General features: G+C 38.3%; 1 protein-coding gene across 5 annotated transcripts in view; it reads left to right on the plus strand.

The window, feature by feature from the left end:
• Nucleotides 1-21,471, plus strand: part of mpp2b (MAGUK p55 scaffold protein 2b) — a 123,313-nt gene that overhangs the window by 91,850 nt on the left and 9,992 nt on the right. For 4 of the 5 annotated variants that reach the window (XM_051674486.1, XM_051674487.1, XM_051674488.1 and 1 more), the window contains 6 exons: nt 399-551; nt 1,235-1,390; nt 2,915-3,142; nt 18,602-18,733; nt 18,840-18,942; nt 21,344-21,412. In XM_051674486.1, the coding sequence (XP_051530446.1) occupies nt 399-551; nt 1,235-1,390; nt 2,915-3,142; nt 18,602-18,733; nt 18,840-18,942; nt 21,344-21,412 (841 nt within the window). The remainder of the gene's footprint in view (nt 1-398; nt 552-1,234; nt 1,391-2,914; nt 3,143-18,601; nt 18,734-18,839; nt 18,943-21,343; nt 21,413-21,471) is intronic. The other variant, XM_051674485.1, reaches the window with a different exon arrangement.

Below are 21,471 nucleotides of genomic sequence, written 5' to 3' on the forward strand. Positions count from 1 at the left end.
AAAAGCACAGTATAGAAATTGATGATGGATGAAATATTGATGCTCCAGCAAACTGCCAAATATATAAAATTGTTCGCTTTGTTTTACTGTGTTTTTTGGCCACAGGCTGAGTTTTATGTATTGTACTGTAGGTCTATTTTATGATGTGAGTTGCTTAGTGGTGAGTTTTTTCTCAAGGGCATAAGTGAAACTTTAAAATACAGTGTAATAGAAAAAATAAATGGCATTTTTCTTTGAGGACAGTACATTTACATCACGTTAACTGCCTTTATACAGGCTACATAGAAATTGTTCCAGCAGTTTATCAGTATCAAGATTTATTAAAGAAATGTGTGATTATTAATTTATTTGTGTGTGTGTGTGTGTGTGTGTGTGTGTGTGTGTGTTTGTGTGTGTAGTCTCGTGAGTGCTTTGAAGAGCCGAAGCTAGAAGCGGTGAGGGATAACAATGTGGAGTTAGTGCAGGACATCCTGAAGGACCTGACACCCCTCACACCTCTCAGTCAGGCGGCACATGAGCTCGTCTGCATCCTAAAAGAACCACACTTCCAGGTATACACACACACACTGAACATTCAGATAGACATAATCAGAAAACATCTTGAAAAATGTACAGTATTATTTAGATTTTTTAAAAGCAGTTTCACTTACTAAAGAGTCAAACATTACAATTATCATTCAATAACTAAACTATTCTGTTTCCTAGTATGATTTTAAAGAAAAAACATTCTTAGATTAGAATAAATTAAACTTTTTATTGTCTTTTTAATGACATTTTCATTAGCTTTAAGTATACATTTTGCCGGTGTTCAGTTCCTTCTGTTCACTCAGCTCAGGTTGGGAAATCTCCAATATACTGGATTATTGGTTTATATGAATTATTTTTTTGTTTGTTTTAAAAACAGATGTTTCTCTAGAGGTTTCTTCTTTTGTTTGAGCACTGTTTATGTCTTGCAGTATTATCCTTTTTTCTAGACATATTTTCATCACCAGTATGTTTTAATTTAAATTGTTTAATTTTTGTCATGATGCATTTTTTTGTGTTGTGAAAATAAAAAAAATGATGTCAGTAATTTCATTGATAAGATTGTTGTTGAGGTTTTTCAAAGCCATGATCAAATATTTATTCCAGGACAAAATGATAAACAAAAATGAAACGTTTCAAAGTAGTCAAAAGTGAACCCAATTGAAGAATTTCCCACAAACCAAGTGAAATCTCTGGATTCTCTCTTCAGTCATTACTTGAAACACATGACTCTGTAGCCTCTAAAAGCTACGAGACTCCGCCCCCCAGCCCCTGTGCGTTTATGGACCCTGCCCTCATCAACCAGCCTGTGCCCCCTGATGCCGTCAGAATGGTGGGCATCCGCAAAGTGTCCGGAGAGCACCTGGTAAGTCCTGACATACTGCAATAACATTACAGTTTGCTGTTTTGTTGCTTATTATAAAAAGCACTATGCAGTTTAATTCAATGGAACTTTTTGGTGTAATTTTGCTTTCGTAAAAATGAAAAAGACTGTAAGATATTGTAATGTAAGCTGTTTCTTAAAGGAGAAAATGTATGTGTAATTTCTGCACAACTAACAGCACCAAGCAGAATTACAGAAATAATGATTGTTATTAGCTACTGTCTGCTATTGGTTGAACAGATAGTAACGCCCAAACTTATGCTATTGGTTGTGCCAGAATGAATATTTTATGAATATTTTTTCCACTCAAATGTAACCTTTTTTCACTTCCACTTCTAGCCTAGTGATTTGTAAATATAAATTAGTTTGAAAAGGTGGATTGTCAAGCATAAGATGCAGAAGTTAAAAAACAGATAATTTATTAAATACAAAAAATAAAGGGAAAAAACTCAAACTCCCACAAGGGGGAAAAACAATAAACATAAACTACCCTGAAGGGGAAAAAACAAAGGAAATATAATCCAGGGCTGGGGCAGAGGGTAACGGGGAATCAGAACTGACCGGACCGAACAGGACTGGGACTGAAAACAAGACCGACTGGAAACACAAGACACACAAGACTGGAAACAAGAAGAACTGGCACTAGACAGCAAACACGAGGAGACTAAAATAGGGAGAGAAATCAAACGGGTTAACAGGGGACAGGTGAGGCAAATGAACTAATAATAAGCAAAGAAGAAGGCAGGTTATGGCGTAGGACAGAGAGACACACAGCGATACAGAAACAAAACAAAGCCACGTGCTCCCACAAGACAACAAAACACCCGAATGGCATGAGTGCACATCGCCAAGACAATAAAGCAATATTCACCCATGCGTAGCATGTGTAGCAATGCCAAACAACTCGATTCCACGAATTCTCACACTAAACGAAACCTGAGCGTACATTGCGAGGCAAATGCCACGCGATGCACGCAACAGGTGACAAAAACAAGACAGGACACCTGTGCGAGAGTTTGGACACACATCCGACACCTTAGACCAAAGTGACCGAACCTCAGCACAACACAAGGTGCACCCGTGTTCATGAGAGACAGACAAACTATTGACACGAGTGCATGCTGCCAAGATGACATAAGCGCAATGCACCCATGTCAATAACAGACAGACACGGAGTACGAGTGTCCGGATCCCGACACAGACCAAAACCGAACCAGACAGGAAGTCAGGATCCAGACACCGTGCTTCTGACATGAAACAAGACAGACCGAAGTGCGCACAGCAGGGAATACAACCGAAGCCATGCACTCATTCAAAAACAGACAACGAAACACAAGACAGACATGGGAAAACAATGCCGTGGTCCTGTCAGACAGAAACCCAGACTGACAGAGTGACAGGACTGTGACATGGATATTGTCATATATAAAGTTCCCTAAGCAAAGCTCATTATTCCTCTTTGTTTTTTCAAAGCGAATAGTCTCCTTTGTGCTTGATCACTCCCAGGGCGTAACGTTTCGTGTGGAGAGTGGAGAGCTGGTAATTGCCCGGATCCTGCACGGCGGCATGATTGATCAACAGGGGTTGCTGCATGTGGGTGACATCATCAAAGAGGTGAATGGGAAAGAGGTTGGCAGTGACCCGAAAGTTCTTCAGAACATGCTGAAAGAGTCCAGCGGCAGTGTCATCCTCAAAATCCTGCCCAGTTACCAAGAACCTCACACACCCCGACAGGTAAGCACACACGCACACACTCCCATACAGTAGCCCGAAAAAGTATTTGGACACTTAAGCCACACTTTAAAATGTCTGCAAGACATTACATTAACAAGATATTAAACCAAGTGACATTTAATTTAAAGACAGATAGCACTACAAGCACACACTTCACACAAAAGTTTGATGAGTTTTAAATAGTCATCCACAGACTGCCCAGAATCTGATCCATATGCATTATTTGAGCTGCAAAAATCGAGGTTACAGTGAGGCACTTACAATGAAAGTCAATGGGGCCAATTTTTGGAGGTATTAAACAGAAATGTGAAGCTAAAATTTTTATAAAAGCACTTATAATAATTCTTCTGTTAAAACTTCAGAATCAGAATTAGCTTTATTGCCAAGTATGCTTACAAATACGAGGAATTTGTCTTGGTGACAGGAGCTTCCAGTGCACAACAATACAAAACAGAAACAAGACACAGATAATTATAAAAATAATTACAAAATTAATAAATAAAAAAATAATAAAAAAAAATAAATAGAAAATAAAGTATATATAGAATACACAATAAGACAGTATGTATATATATATCTATATATATATATATATATATATATATATATATATATATATATATATATATACACACACAGTACACATACATATATACAGTATATACATATACACATACACATATACATATACATACGTACACACACATACATATATACACATATACACACAGACAAACACATACATACATACACATATGTAGGGCTTTACTGGTTGTTTAGATCAGTGTTACTATCAGAAATAATTAATAATTATTTCTTTAGTTATTAATTCATATTTAAATTAATCAGTTGAATCTAACTCATTAAAACCTCATATGGGGCTCCAGTAAATGTAGTGCGCTACGTTTAGGAGCAAGTTTGGTTATTAGCAATAATTAATAATTATCAAAGATAATTATTAATTATTAAAATCAATAGAACATTGACGAGAATCAATGTTAGCTTTTCTTAATCCTTCAAAAAAACAATTATCAAAGATAATCGTTAATTGTTAACCTCGATGAAACATTAATTAAAATTAACACTAGCTTATTGATCATTCAAATTCAACAATCATCAAAGATAATTATCAATTATCAAAAATCAATAGAATATTAATAAGGATTAACATTGACGGGGCACCACCCTGAAATCAGGGACTAATAACCAGATAGTAAAACAGTCTCAATATTAGATTGTTTTCTTAGGAAAATCGACATCCGAAGAATATAAATTTTCGGGAAAAATCAATGAATGAAGGTTTGAATCCGCACTGACATCCCGTCAGCATGACACAGGCGTATGCAAAACAAACCAAAACACTTCTCTTTGTAATATAAACAAAGTTTATTTATGCAGTAATATCAATTAATAATTAATACAATGCAGTCAATAAACTTCCGACTTACAACTACAAACTAAACAGTGATATGATTAGATATGGAAATAAAATAATCCTATAACACATAAGGTGTGTGTGTGTGTGGGTGTGTGTGGGTGTGTGGTTAGTAAGAGAGAGAGAGAGAGAGAGAGAGATGATTAAGTGACAGCCCTAAAGCTGATTTCGCGATACTGGGAGAGAAAGCAGCTGTTAGTTTATCACTGAGAGACGTGGTGGGCGGCTCGTAAAAGTCCCTTGTTATTTGACTCTTTAATGGATGAACTCAGTTGCTGTCTCACCCGCGATGGCGAAATTGCACAACAATCCAATTTGGTTGGACCACAATACAGCAAAACAAATTTGTGATAATTAATACCCTGAGTATTAATAATGAGCGGACATGGCGGTCCGTAAACTGTACAAGCAAAAAAAACCTTGAAACACAAGAATAACACACTATAATATTCTATCTCTGCCCAGACGTAAACCTCTTACTTGAATCGCACGAGGACACAGGTAGAATGTGTGAACGTCCTTTAACTCTAACCCGGTTCCTTGAGGCTTGGGTGATGACGAGAGGCCGTTTCCTCGCTCTGTCGGCGGGCGGTACGGCTGTTGATTCTCGGCGGGCTGGCGGAGAACTCAGAAATGTCGACTTGATTGAAGATGGAAGAGAAATCTTTAATCTCTTCACTTCTGTAGGCAAACGGATGAAGATGCGAATTGCTCGGCGGTCTCCTTTGGATCCGTTAGAGTGTTCGGTTGGACACAGAGTAATCTCAACTCGTCCAGCGAGATGGAGATTGTATGGCCACAGTTTCAAGTCGGACGTTACTTCCTTGTGCCACGAGGCTGCACCTGAGAGCAGCAATGCACTGCGTCTAAACACGGCGAGCAAAGTTGCTGGAAGCAAATCCCAGAAGCATTTCAGAGGTATTTCTACTCCTGATGATGTCATGGTTGAGGTGCGTTCTGTCGTGTGCCTCATCCAATAGGAGTTGAGAGTTCGATCTTTTAGTGAGCAAGGCTTCATGGATTTGTAGTCTGTTTTGGACTCCCTTTGTTTGATTTTGGCGCGATTTTTATCAGTAAGATTTACGACTTTAGATTTACGATTTATGGAAGGTGGGGGCTTGAGTTAGGTTTTTACGACTGTATTACCTGCCTTTGTCTTCTATCTGAATACATGAGGCCCAACACATACATAGTGCAAATCTAAATACAAATCTGTTATATACAGTGCAAGGGAATGTAATGGCAGAAGAGGTAGGATGTGTTGGATAAATATAAAAAGACTAGACTGTGTATTGCACATAGTTATTGCTCAGTGGGGCAGTTTTAACTGTTCATGAGATGGATAGCCTGCGGGAAAAAACTGTTCCTGTGCCTGACGGTTCTGGTGCTCAGAGCTCTGAAGTGTTGGCCAGAAGGCAACAGTTCAAAAAGGTAGTGGGCAGGGTGAGTGGGGTCCAGAGTGATTTTTCCAGCCTTTTTCCTCACTCTGGAAGTGTATAGTTCTTGAAGGGGGGGCAGGGGGCAACCAATAATCCTCTCAGCAGTCCGAACTGTCCTTTTGTAGTCTTCTGATGTCTGATTTCATAGCTGAACCAAACCAGACAGTTATTGAAGTGCAGAGGACAGATTCAATGACTGCTGAGTAGAACTGTATCAGCAGCACCTGTGGTAGGTTGAACTTCCTCAGCTGGCGAAGGAAGTACAACCTCTGCTGGGCCTTTTTCACAATGGAGTCAATGTGTGTCTCCCACTTCAGGTCCTGTGAGATGGTAGCGCTTGTGTATTATTTGAGCTGTAAAGATGTTTAAATTGTCATTTTTACAGTTATTTTAGGATTTTAGGGTTTGTTGACTACATCATCATGGCAACGAAGTTGTAAAATTGGCTATAACTTTACACAGAAAAGATTAGTTAGTGATTTTATTCTTTACACGCATATCCTTTCTGTCTTGTGTCTATACTTTTGAAACAATGAGTATTTTAACATTCAAAAATTGGCCCCCATTCACTTCTATTGTAAGTACCTCACTGTAACCCAGATTTTTGCTTTTTTTAAAGAAAAGGAGGGACGAGTTGAAATACATATTTGTGGTAATAATCAACATTATGCCACAAATGCTGTCGATTGAGCTTTACTTGTATTGAACCCGGAATATTCCTTTAAGCTCAACCGACAGCATTTGTGGCATAATATTGATTACCACAAAAAATAATTTCAGCTTGCCCCTCCTTTTCTTTAAAACAAAAAAGCAAAAATCTGTGTTACAGTGAGGCACTTACAATGGAAGTGAATGGGGCCAATCCGTTAACATTAAAAAAATCCCTGTTTCAAAAGTTTAGCCACAAGACATAAACATTACGCATGTTAACATGATTTTACTGTGATAAAATCACTTACTAACCTTTTCTGTGTAAAGTTCTAGCAATTTTACTACTTTTTTTGCCATGACGATGTGATGTCAACAAACCCTAAAATGACTGTAAAAATGAAGATTTAAACAACTTTACAGCTCAAATAATACACGAGTTTTAACAGAAGAGTTCATGTAAGTGCTTTTATAAAATGATAAGCTTGAGATTTCTGCCTTCAAACCCTACAAAAATTGGCCATATTTACTTTCATTGTCCCCATTCACTTCTATTGTAAGTGCCTCACTGTAACCTTGATTTTTGCTTTTTTTTTAATTAAAGGTTGGCCGAGTTTAAATTAATTTTTGTGGTAATCAACAATATGCCACAAATGCTGTCAATAAGTGTAACTTGTATTGAACCCGGAATATTTCTTTAAAACACTCATAAATGCAAATATTTAACAAGAAGCAGTGCTATTTCAGCGCTGATTGTGCCTGCTTAAACTAGATTATGGGTGGTTAGTGAAGAAGACACATGCTTTTGCAGTGAAATGCCATATGCAAAAGTGCTGCAACTCTTAAATGAATTCGCCCCACTGTTTGAGGATAAATTATCACTGGATTTGCCAAAGTCTGCCAGGTAAGTGGCATCAAATATTTGAAATATATATTCAGTGCATTGTTTGAGGCGCTTAGTAGAAATTCAACTAGAAATCCAAAGGCAGAATTGTGTATTACATTTTGGGTTATATAATGTACCTGAGAAATAATCATTTCCTTTTGGTTGGGAAGAAATTCTTATTCAAAGGGTCTACGGTAATGTTTTGCTATTTTTCTGGAGTTTTTTGTACAACTGTTTGCGGAGACTGGAGTGCCATTATGTTAAATTGGTTTTTTTTTTCAAAGGTCTGGCTATGCGAGACTAGGTTTCAAATGATAAAACAATAAACATGCTCTTGAGAATGAAGACAAATAAGTGTTTGGACACTTACTGGTTGCCACTTGTCAAACATTAGTTGAAAATAGTAAATGTGATGAATTATGGTAATTGACCTCATACATCCACTAAAAATCACCTTGACACCAGTTGGTTCAAAGAAATGACTCAGAAACATGAAGTTAGTTCTGAGAAAAGCTCTAGCATCATTTGTTTGCAGACGTCACTTTGTTTGATGTTTTGCTATCTAATGCAATGAAATTCCTACATTTTTAAGTGGTGTACAAATGTCCAAATACTTTTTTAGTTGTTGAAACCAAATGCACTCACAACACCTATAACACACCACTGTACCAGGTACATGCGCATGCAGCTTGTACTCCCATGCAAACACAAACAAAAAAACACACATTCAAAGACATTGGTGCAAATGATCATCCTTGAATCCAAACTTTGGCTGGCATAGTGGCATTACCAGGCTCAGGCACCTGTCACCACACCAAAGCAAGCTGGGAGATTAGTGGGGCAAGCCAAAGCCCTCCCTGTTTTTGTCAGCAACCCACCCATTGAGATGCGACACCCAACAATCTGCAAGTGTACATTTACCCTTTGAAATTTTTAGCAACAACCTACCGCGGTTATTATACCCACCTTCAACATTTTCATAGATCTGTTTAAAATTCCAAATCTCAATTTAATCATAAAAGAGAGAGATGTTCTTCTAAAACAGAGCTGAAAAATAAGCCATGAGCATGTTTGTCTGCCCGTATGGTCTGCCGTATTAGGTTCCATCTGTGCCAATCTTCATTTGGACCAAAAATAAACAAGTAGCTTCCTGTGTTTGCTGCCCAACATAAGACTGGACATCACAGTGTTATGTTCCTAATGAAATAACACACTAATATAGTGGGAATATTCATAATAGATCAGAGCTGCTGTAGGTGTTTGTGATGGTAGAGAGCAGTCTATTGTTGACATGGCTTGGAGCAGTGTTGTGTTGGGTTAAAAGAATATCCCAGGTTCAATACAAGTTAAGCTTAACAGCATTTGTGACATAATGTTATAATTTATAACATTATATATAATTTTATAAAAGCACTTACATTAATTCTTCTGTTAAAACTCATGTATTATTTGAGCTGTAAATTTGTTTAAATCTTAATTTTTACAGTCAATTTCGGGTTTCAGTGTTTGTTGATATTACATCGTCATGGCAACAAAGTTGTAAAATATAAAGTTTAGTAAGTGATTTTGTCACACTAAAATCATGTTAACACACATACTGTTTATGTCTTGTGGCTAAACTTTTACATTTAGTCATTTAGCTGAAGCTTTTATCCAAAGTGACTTACAAATGAGACACATAGCAAGCAATTTGTTAAACAAAGTTTAACAACATCTTCAGTATAGGACTTACAATTTCTCACAGTGGCTGGAGTAGTAAAGATGCTTGCACATTTGTTTTCTGTATATTAAGTGCAGGTTAAGTGCAGTAGTAAGTGCAATTAGTGTGGGTTCATTAAGTGTTCGTGGAACAGATGTGTTTTCAGCTGGTTCTTGAATGTTGAGAAGGTAACAGCGGATCGTGTGGAGGTTGGAAGTTCATTCCACCACAGAGGAGCAGAGAAAGTGATCGATCGTGAAATAGACTTTGAGCCTCTTTGTGATGGGACCATCAGGCATTGCTTGTTCTTAGACCGCAGAGAGTGAGTTGGAGCATAGACCTGAAGAAGTGAATTGAAGTAAGAGTGTGCGGTTCCATTAGCTGTCCTGAAAGCCAGAGTCAAAGCCCTGAATTTGATGCGGGCAGCTACAGGTAGCCAATGGAGTGAAATCAAGAGTGGGGTGACATGAGCCCTTTTTTGCTGATTGAAGACCAGATGCACTGCTGCATTCTGGATCATCTGCAGTGCCTTAATTGTGTTAAATGGAAGGCCTGCCCACAGAGCATTGCAGTAGTCCAGTCTTGAAATGACCAGAGCTTGGACCAGGAACTGTGTAGCATATTCAGACAGGAAAGGTCTGATTTTCCTGATGTTGTAAAGCGCGAATCTACAAGACCAGGCGGTTGATGAGATGTGTGCAGTGAAATTAAGCTGGTCCCAGGTTCCGGGCTGTTCTGGTTGGTGTTAGTGTAGTTGAACCAAGATGAATAGTGAGATTGTGGTCAACAGATGGGTTGGCTTGGATCACGAGGAGTTCTGTCTTGGCAAGGTTGAGCTGAAGGTGTCATTCCTTCATCCAGGCAGAAATGTCTGAGTGGCAGGCAGAGATACGAGCTGAGACAGTAGGGTCATCAGGCTGGAACGACAGGTAGAGCGGCATATCATTTGCGTAGCAGTGGTAGGAAAAGCCATGTGTCTCAATGACCGGTCCGAGTGATGTTGTTTACATCGAGAAGAGGAAGGGTCCAAGCCCTGATCCTCGAGGAACCCCAGTGTTCAGTGTTGTGTCTTAGACACCTCTCCTCTCCAGGAGACCTTGAAGGATCTGCCAGTGAGATATGACTCAATCCATCCAAGTGCAGTTCCTGTGATGCCCAGGTCAGAGAGGGTGGACAGGAGGATCTTGTGGTTCACTGTGTCAAAGGCAGCAGACAAGTCAAGGAGGAAGAGGATGGATGATTTGGAGTTAGCTCTCGCCAGTGCAGGATTTCAGCTATTGACAAGAGGGCAGTCTCTGTTGAGCGTCCTTTTTTGAAGTCAGACTGATGTCTGTCGAGAAGGTTGTTCTGTGAGAGAAAAGCAGACAACTGGTTGAATACGAACCTCTCAAGAGTTTTAGACAGGAATGGTAGGAGAGAGACCAGTCTGTACTTTTGAAACAGTGAGCATTTTAATGTTCAGAAATTGTCCCCCATTCACTTCATTGTAAGTGCCTCACTGTAACCTAGATTTTTGGTTTATTTAAAGAAAAGTAGGGACGAGCCCAATTTTTTTATTTTATTTTTTATTTTTTTGTGGTAATTAATATTATGCCACAAATTCTGTCGATTGAGCTTAACGTTATTGAACCCGCAATATACCTTTAAGGCTTGTTGACATTACATCGTCATTGCAACGAAATTTCATGTAAAATTGGCTAGAACTTTACACAGAACAGGTTAGTAAGCAATTTTATTACACTAAAATCATGTTAATGAACATATTGTTTATGGCCCCATTCACTTCCAGTGCCTCACTGTAACCCAGATTAAGAAAAGGAGGGGTAAATCAAAATACATTTTTGTGGTAATTAACATTATGCCACAAATGTTGTTGATTGAACTTACTTTGTACTGAACCCGGAATATTCCTTTAAGCGCATGTTTGTGTGGAGGATTTACGTTGTTGTTGTTGACTATGTGTGAGCTCTATGATGTAATCAAGGCAGATTTTCCATGTGTTTGTGCTCCAGCATTATTTTTTATTTTTTACACGTTTCTTTAGTCAAAGTTTTAGTCTTTTGATGAAAATGTCCTTTAAATTTAGTCAATTTTTTTAATGTCATATTCATTCATTTTGTCAGTTTTACTCAGACTAAAATGGCATATAATTACAGTATAGTCAACGAAAATCACTTGATTTGCAAAATGTCAAAAACTTTACATTTAGGAAAATGTATATACATTTATTAATTTAATTATAAATCAAACATCTAAAATATACAACAAAATACAACTGTTTTTGTTGTGAAATCATGAGCTCCTGAAATAACAGCATATAATATATACTTAAGTATTAGCTACTTTTTAAAAGTTATTCTGAATTCTGTATTCTGAATTCTTCATGACTGTTATTAATTTTCCATGTTTTAGTTTCGCATATTGCATTGCGTGTAGTTCAATTTCATGGAAAAATGTTATTTACAACACAAGTTACGCATTCTGACAAGCCCATAATTTAGATGAAGTTAATTTGTTCATTGGCTTCACTGTCTGTGCAGATGTAAGTTGTAATTTTACACACGTTTTGGATATAGTGATTAATCTGATGTATAAATATAGGATGCGTTTGAGTGAGGTAATTAATCCGGTTTAAAGTGATTCATTTTGCCGGTGTTCAGCTCTTTCTGTTCACACGGCTCAAACAGAAACTGGATAATTGGATTAGATTTGTACACTGCTAATATCTTGCATTATTATTATTTTTTCTCGTCATATATTCAAAAAAATTTTTTTATTAAAATTGTTTGATTAGGCTATCATCATGATGCATCCTTTTGTCTTGTCTTCTTTTTTTTAATCATTGACAGAATCAAAAAACATTTTTAGCAGTAATTTTTTTTATGAGATTAACATTGCCAGTACCTAATAGAAACATTCCATTGGAGTGCAGGGGCCAGTTGCACCAGCTATACGTAAGTTACAACTTAACCTAGTTGTGACGTATGAACTAAATATTTACAGAATATGTACGCCGCACGGTGTCAAGTTTCAACATATACTAAATATATAATGAATAAATGTCTATTTTTCCAGCCTGTTGTATTAGTATTTATTGCCTCTTATTCATTTTAGATAGTTATTGAATATTGTTATTTGTTTACATCTTGTTTTATTACGTATCGTATTTCAATGGTGATATAATTTATTACAGCTGACAGTTTCTTTTTTTTTTTAATTAAAATTTTTATTGATTCAAACAAGCAGGATTACATAAAACAGAGCATACACACACTGAATCAATTTATAAAATTGTATGTCCCTTCCCCTGAACACCCCCCCCCCCCCCCTTCACACAACCAGTGGTCTGACACAAAATGAAAATAACCACACATATATATATATATACAGAAAAAAAGAAAAAAGAAAAAAAAAAACATTTAAAAGGAAACACTTAAGAATAAATATATATATATATAAAACAATCTAATTTAACAAATATATATCCAAACCAAACAAAATGTCTCTCTCCACAGCCCGTCACCGAACACCCCCCAAAAAGGCCAAAAACCTGGCCCATTTCTTATCATATGCAGCCGAATTGCCAAGCCGTCTATATGACATCACTTCAAATGACGCTACCTTGCCCAATTCGGTGCACCATTCATAAAAAGAGGGAGCGCCCATCGACTTCCATCCCCTCACAATTATCTGTCTCCCGATCAACACGCCGGTGAGGACCCACCTCTTTACATACCCATCAGCTATATCCATAACCGCCCCATCACCCAACACACAAAGTCTGGGACAAAACAGAACCTGAGTGCCAAGGACCTTGGAAACAAAATTCTGGACTCTCAACCAAAACTCCTGAATCCTCGAACAAGACCAGAAGGCATGTAAACCCAGCCTATACAATCTAGAGGGGGTCCAATATAATCGATGCAAAATCTTAAATTGCATCAGACAGACCCTTGCATCTCTAGATGTAGACTTGATGTTTTTTAGAATCCTATTCCACACTCCCTCCTCCAATACCAAGTTCAAATCTTTCTCCCACAGTCTCTTGAGAGAAGTCGAAGTTCCGTCCCCCAGACTCTGAATTAACAGGGAGTAATACACTGATGCCTCATGACCTTTTCCAAAAGCAGAAATCACCTCTCCTAGAGTATCTGCTGCTTTAGGGGGATGTATGCTACTCCCAAAAATAGTACAGAGCAAGTGGCGTAACTGAAGATACCTAAAAAACTGGGATCTGGGGATCACAAAATATTGAACCAAATTTTCAAAGGATCCCATCACACCACTCTCATAAAGATCACCGAGTGTATTAACCTCCCTCGCAATCCACTCTGACCAACAAAAAGGGGACTTATGAATGCATAGTTTGGGGTTTAGCCATAGGCTCGAGGCAACATTTAGATAATTATCTGAGTTAAACACGTTGGACACTTTTGTCCATACTGAGTGCAAATGTGAAATAACGGGGTGTGATTTAACTTCTCTGGTTAGTTTGATGAAAAGGCTTTGCAATGGCAAAATAGGGACAAGCAGTTCTTGTTCAATGCAGAACCAGGGAGGGGCTCTTTCAGGTGGAAGCGACCAATGAGCCAAATGTCTGAGACCGATTACATAATAATAAAACAGAATCTTGGGTAGGCCTAGCCCACCTTTGTCCATCAGCCTATGTAACTTACTGAAGTGTAATCTGGGACATTTACCATTCCAAATGAAGGACTTCGCTATGTTATAATAGCTGTTACTGGACAGTACGCTGTCAGAGCTAAAGCTTCGGATTTATCCTGAATAATTTGGAAAAGGAATTAATAATTCTGTGGAGGCAAGGCATAGATCCAGTAGGTTCAGAGACAAATAATAAAATATCATCTGCGTAAAGCAGAAGCTTATGCGCCATACCTCTCGCCACCACCCCTGGAAAATCATCCTCCCTTCTTATCGCGGCTGCTAATGGTTCCAGGGCAAGACAAAACAATAAAGGGGAAAGAGAGCAGCCCTGCCGAGTGCCCCTGTCCAGAGTAAAATAATCTGAAATTAATCCATCTGTTTGTACCGCTGCTACAGGGTGTCTATAAAGTAACTTAATCCAACCAATAAATGTACTCCCGATCCCATACATTTCCAAAATCTTAAAAAGATAATCCCATTCTACCATATCAAATGCCTTTTCGGCGTCAAGTGAGATGGCAGCGACCGGAGACTGATCATTCGCCACTGACCACATGATATTGATGAGACGCCTGATGTTATCAGAAGAGCTACGGCCCCGAATAAATCCCACCTGATCTATATGTATAAGAGATGTCATAACCTTATTTAACTGGTTAGCCAAAAGTTTTGACAATATTTTTACATCTAGTTGGATCAGGGAGATTGGATGGTAACTTCTACACTCGCTTGGATCTTTGTCTTTTTTAAGAATCAGACTGATCTGGGCTTGTGTCATGGTTGGTGGAAGCTTTCCATTCTTTAATGATTCAGTATAAACTTCTAACAAAAGTGGAGCCAGTTCTGTAGCATAAGATCTAAAAAATTCTGCGGCAAAACCATCTGTCCCCGGAGCCTTGCCAGTAGGTAGGGATTTAATTACCTCATCAAGCTCCTCCAAGGTTATCTCAGAATCAAGAGAGTTTTTTTACTCAATCGTCAGTTTAGGAAGATCTAATGGTTCCACAAAGTTTCTAATATCTTCATCAGTAGACGAAGACATGGAACTATAAAGATCAAGATAGAATTCTTTAAAGGCATTATTAATATCAATGGCTGAGGTAAATATTTCACCACCAGCAGATTTCACTGAGGGAATGGTAGAACGGTAGAATGGTACTCTCTCTGCTTTATATATCTAGCCAAAAGCTTCCCTGCTTTGTCACCCAACTCAAAGTATGACTGTCTTGCCCTGAATAACCAAAACTCCACCTTCCGTGACAAAATAGTATTATATCTATATTTCAATCGGGTCAATTCATCAGCTGACATACAGTGCTTCAGCTCTGCCTCGGCACTTTTAATATTTCCTTCCAACTCCACGAGTTCTCATGCTTTGGATTTTTTGATTAATGAGGCATACTGTATTATCCGGCCCCTAAGAACCACCTTAAGTGCCTCCCAAGCCATGCCCACAGAGGATACTGAGGACCAGTTGGTCTCCATATAAACACTGATTTCAGTCTTTAACATTTGTTGGAAATCAGGATTTTGCAAAAGGGATACATTAAGGCGCCAACTATATGATTTCTTTTTCTCTATATGTGGCATCACCTCTAAACTTACCAGGGCGTGATCTGAGACTAAGATATTTCCAGTTGAGCAATCCACAACAGATGAAATGAGGGATTTGGATATCAAAAAAAAAAAAAAATCTATTCTAGAATAAATCTTATGGACTGATGAAAAAAATGTATAGTCCCTACCAGATGGGTTCAAAAGTCTCCATATATCCATAAGACCAAGATTTTTACACATCCTGTGAAGCGTCAATGTTGCTCTAGGGGGTTTACACACTTTTGCTTCACTATGATCAAGGATTGAGTCCATCAAAAGATTACAGTCTCCTCCCAATATTATATCATGAGGGGTGCCAGCGGTTTGCAGCATCCCTTCAAGATCTATAAAAAAGCACTGATTATCAGCGTTAGGTGCGTAAATATTAGCCAAAATCAACATTTGCCCTTGAATTTCAGCAAAAACAATAATGACTCTCCCTAATTTATCTTTAGTCTGTTTGAGACATTTGAATTGTAAATGTTTATTAATCAATATAATGACTCCCTTGCTCTTACTTGAGCCAGCACTAAAAAAAACATGTCCACCCCATATCTTCCCAAATTTTTCAGCTTCCTGCGGGGAGAGATGTGTTTTTTGAAGAAACACTATATCATATTTCTTACGTTTAAGAAAAGTAATAACCTTCCTTCTTTTTATGTTGTGCCCCAACCCATTTACATTACACGTGGAGAGAGATAGTACACTTATATTAACATCTGACATTTTGATATAGTAGAAAAAATAAATTGTGTCAAAAACAAAATTATACAGAGCACATTCCCCATTAGTGAAACAATCAAACCCCGAACAAAACAAACAGAAAAAAGAAAAAGGCGTGCACGAAAGCACCAACCGGCGACAATTCCTCTAAACTCAAAAGGTCCATGAACGCCCACGAGCCCCAACGACAGCTTTGCCATCGGATTGTTCAGTTTTGCCTCATAAATTTGTGAGGCAAAATTACATAACAGAAAATACTTTGTAAAATAAACCCCAGCCAATAGGTGATCTTCCACAAAACAGATTCCAGCTGATATAAAACCGTTCAGATATGTTCAGTGAGCCAGCTGTTCTGAGTTGAATGGATGACGTACTCATTCCGATGTCCCATAAAAATACTCAACAAAACACTCCAGCCAGCCAGGAGGAATAAGCACGAAGAATGAACAGATTAATCCACAGCTGTTCCAAAGGAGTGTTATTCAATAGAACAAGCTCCAGCCGCTAGGCGGAACAATACAGAAAGAAACAAAACCGGCATTCCGGTTCCCCGGATGATCGAGTCAGTTCACTCGGAGGCCACATAAAAGTATATACCATGACTTACACAATTCGTCAACTTTATAAAATAAATCCTTTGTGTGAGCATGTAGATATTTTGTGGTCATCCGTAGTGTCCACTCTCAAACTGGCCGGGAACTTCAATACAAAAGTAATCTTTCTTCAATGCAAAAGTTTCTTTAAAGAAAAGTGTTATTCACAAAACAAGCTCCAGCCGCTCAGCGAAGCCAACACAAAAAGAAAAAAGAAACCAAAATGACGCCCAGCTTCCTCAAAAGCCAGAATAAGTACAGCGAGTCGACCCATTCACATGAGAAACATCCAATGGTTTACTCATCCATTGATTCTATAAAAGACATTGCCTGATTGGGACATGTAAATACTTTGCGACCGTCCTTCGTTTCAATTCTCAGTTTGGCCGGAAACATCAGAGCAAAAATGATCTTTCATTGATGTAAGAGTTTCTTACATTCCTTGAACCGATCGTGTTTCTCTCTTGACGAACTCGCAAAGTCTGGGAACAAGAAAATATTATGATTCCTCTAAGAAAGCTTCCCTTTGCTCCTCGCCTGGCGCAACACAAGATCTTTATCGGATGATCTCAGAAATCCGGCCAGAATCGATCGGGGCCTGTCTCCCTCAGCAAATCTGTGAGCTGGGACTCTGTGAGCTCACTCGATTTCCAGCTTGTGTCCTGTTATGTCGAGCAGACTAGGGAAAAGCTCGTCTAGGAATTTCACCATATCTCTGCCCTCCTCATGCTTAGGAATTCCAACAATTCAAACGTTATTCCTGCGGCTTCTATTCTCAAGATCTTCAAGCTTTTCAAGGAGATGTTCCAAATCAACTTTGGTTGCGGGCGGATTAGCGGTTAATTTCCTCTCTGAAGATTCCAGAAAATCGATTCGTCTCTCAACATCAGTCACTCTTGTAAGTATCTCAGATAATTGTATTTTCATCGCCGTAATCGCTCGACGTATTACAGCGAGTTCCTCCAAGTAAGCAAGAACCTTCGTCAACATCACCGACATGTTGGACACCTGACGCTGGATCTCCTCTCCCGCCGCACCATCCAAATCGAGTCCCCGGTTTGTAGGCCTGTCGGGGCTTTCATCCTGAACACGTAAGTGTCTTTTAATGTCTCCAGAGCCCGAGGATTTTGACGTCTTTGCCATATTTTGCCTCAAAGAGCAAATGTGTAACTGGGTGTATCAAATTTCACCAGATTATAATATGAGAATAATAAAACATTTAGCAAAGTGCGCAGAGCTCGTCGCTCACACATCTGCTTCTTGCATGGCGTCACGTGACCTCCACAGCTGACAGTTTCTTGAGCAAACAAGGTTTGAACATCAACCATAACTAGAACAAATTGAAGTTCATGGCTTTTTAACACTTCTGTGTACAAATTTGAAGGCTGCTTATTGGATCAATACAAATAAATGTCATATTATGCGACTATGCATCACTTTACGGAGAGCTCACGACCTACTAGTTAAGTCTTGCCTTAAGAACAGGTGGTGCAACCAAATTAAGCACTGACTTAGTTACAAACTAACTAGTAGTTACTAAGCCCTTAGTGTGAACTTTACATCTCAACTTAAGGAAGACCTTACGCACAGCTGGTGCAACCATACCCAGGTGACTAGTGTTACCATGAAAACAGAATTCGGGCTTACACATTCACATTCCTCTCCTCTCTGTGATGAAATGATACTCTTATGGATAAACATTCAGAAATGAGGAGTAATACGTTTCTCTGTCTGTCTTTATGTCCCTCTTTCTCTCTTCATCTCTCTGTCTAAAGGCATTTGTAAAGTGTCACTTTGACTATGACCCCACTCATGATAACCTGATCCCCTGTAAAGAAGCCGGACTGAAGTTCATCAGTGGAGACATCCTTCAGATCTTCAACCAGGAGGACCCCAACTGGTGGCAGGTGTGTGTGTGTGTGTGTGTGTGTGTGTTTGTGTGTGTGAATGTTTAGACATGCTCTGTAAGCTCTGCTTTGGAAGATTTAATCTTGCTTCTTCTCTCACCTGAAGGCGTGTCATTTGGAAGGAGGTAGTGCAGGACTGATCCCCAGTCAGCTGCTAGAGGAGAAGAGGAAAGCTTTCGTCAAGAGAGATCTGGAGCTCGCTAGCTCAGGTACGACACAGCACACTACTGAGACAAGATTTGCATTGAAGTTTGCAATAGAGTTTAATTATAGAAGGTTTCCATGACAACATTCATCAGTATGTTACCACAGTTGGCTTATGTTGTTTTAAGATTATTTTATTATATTGAGGAAGAGTATTTTGTTATCATAGTTGACCATGAAATGCACATGCAAATTTGTTGGTTGACTGATATGTATTTTATGGTATGGTCTTATGTCTATAACTGGTATAATATGTACACTTATTACATGGCTCTCTGGAATACTCGATTCTGATTGGTCGATGGCACCATCCAGCGGTCAGATATTGCTCTGTAACTACCACACATCTGGGGATTTAGACAGATCAGACCGCTCATCTGGGTTCTGCGAGTTAGCTGTGCACAGCCCCTAACTCGTCTGTTCACGCGTGTCGTTTTTCTTTAATTACAAACCCGATTAATTACAAATCTTTGTTTTTATTGTACTATACATGTTGTCTACCATGTAGAAAGAAAATAAATCAAGCATATACTGTATGATTGCACTTGAGTCGCTTAAATAATAATTTAAAAAAAATTTGATGCTGTAAAAATCATCAAATTGTTTAATAAATACTCGCTTGACCAACAAGCTTAAAAGCTGGACTAGTAGGCAATATAATCAACTCTGAATTTTAATATGCTGACAAATTAGCAGTGTTCTGTTTTCATAACTTAGCTTATGAAATATGATTATTTACTTTACATCATACTGTCAATCATATGGTCAAAATATTGTACAGATCGGAAAGTTCGGAAAGTTAGTAAACCAAATTGAACTTAAAGTCTCTTTTTGGAGAATAGACAACAACACTAATCCCAGAACATATTAAAGTTCTATCTGTCAGGTTAAACACAAACCAAACTGAACTGAAGTGGTGTAGAGACATTAAAAAAAAAGTAATATAACCATTAGAAGAAATGTGAGGGGAAAGGTAAATACAAATCACAACACCAAAACTAACTAAAAAACGTAGTAAACTTCCTTCTTATCTCTTTTCACAGATTTCGTATTATCTGCTGAGAACTGTTTATTTATTTATTATTATTATGCATAAACTTTATGCCAGACTCTAATGAAATTAATTATGAGTTAATGGGATAGATCACCCCAAAATTTAAATTCTCTCATGATTCACTCACCCTCATGCCATCCCAGATATGTATGACTTTCTTTCTTCTGCAGAACACAAATTAAGATATTTAGAAGAATATATCAGCTCTGTAGGTCCTCACAATGCAAGTGAATGGGTGCCAAAATTTTGAAACTCCAAAATCCACATAAAGGGAGCATAAAAGTAATCCATGTAACTCCAGTGGTTAAATCCATGTGTACAGACATGATATGTTAGGTGTGGGTGAGAAACAGATCAATATTTAAGTCATTTTTTGTTTTTTATATATTCTCCTCCCTGCCCATTAGGGGGTGATATGCAAGAAGGATGTGAATCACCAAAAACAGAAGAAGGAGAATGAGAAAGTGAAAGTAAAGTGGAAATTGACAGAGCAGGGAGGAGAATTTATAGTAAAAAATGACTTCAATATTGATCTGTTTCTCACCCACACCTATCATATCACTTCTGAAGATATGGATTTAACCACCACAGTTGTCTGGAGTACTTCTGTTTTGTCCTTATGGGGATTGTGAAGCTTCAAAATGTTGGCACCCATTCACTTACATTGTATGAACCTAAAGAGATGAGAAACACTTCTAAAAATCTTAAATTGTGTTCAGCAGAAGAAAGAAAGGCATACACATCTGGGAAGGCATGAGGGTGAGTAAATGATGAGAGAATTTTCATTTTTGGGTGAACTATTCCTTTAAGCGTCCCATGCGCTTTGCATGTAAAGCCCTTTTTGTGTAGCCTGGAGTTGCTGCCTATGTAGAGCTGTCCAAATCAGTCACTTATAAGGTTACATTTCAGTTAGGATGCTGCCTTTGAAGGTACAGTAGCCTATGCCTATGTATTCAGTAGTCAGCATGGAGCTCACTAGGTTTTAAAATAGAGCCATTAATATTTTTCCTTAGACGTTCACTTAAATCTTTGATAGTAGTGCACCAAAGAAGCACGCTTTTAAATTGTCTGCTAACTGAATGATGTCATCACAGAACTTAGAGTGACAGAACTTAGAGTGCCCCCTGGGGGAAGAAAAGGGCATAATCAGCCCGGTAAATCATTGTGTTGATGGAAAAATCTCTTAAATTACACTATAGATAAGCTTAATTGCATTATTGCTTAAATGAATCAACTCACAGATTGCCACCTGGTTTAAATGAGGTTAAATGGACTATAATGTTTAAGCTCCTGCAGGAGACAGGAGTCATAGTGTATGTGTATACTACCAGGCTGTGTGCTGATGTCCGCAGGGCCTCTGTGTGCAGGGATGGGGGGTAAAAAGAAGAAGAAGATGATGTACTTGACCACCAAGAATGCTGGTAAACACTAACTGCTCGATCTGTCCGTTAACTGATGTGCATGTACTCATGTTTTCTGT

Source organism: Myxocyprinus asiaticus, chromosome 36 (genome assembly GCF_019703515.2).
Source record: "Myxocyprinus asiaticus isolate MX2 ecotype Aquarium Trade chromosome 36, UBuf_Myxa_2, whole genome shotgun sequence".
Classification (NCBI taxonomy): domain Eukaryota; kingdom Metazoa; phylum Chordata; class Actinopteri; order Cypriniformes; family Catostomidae; genus Myxocyprinus; species Myxocyprinus asiaticus.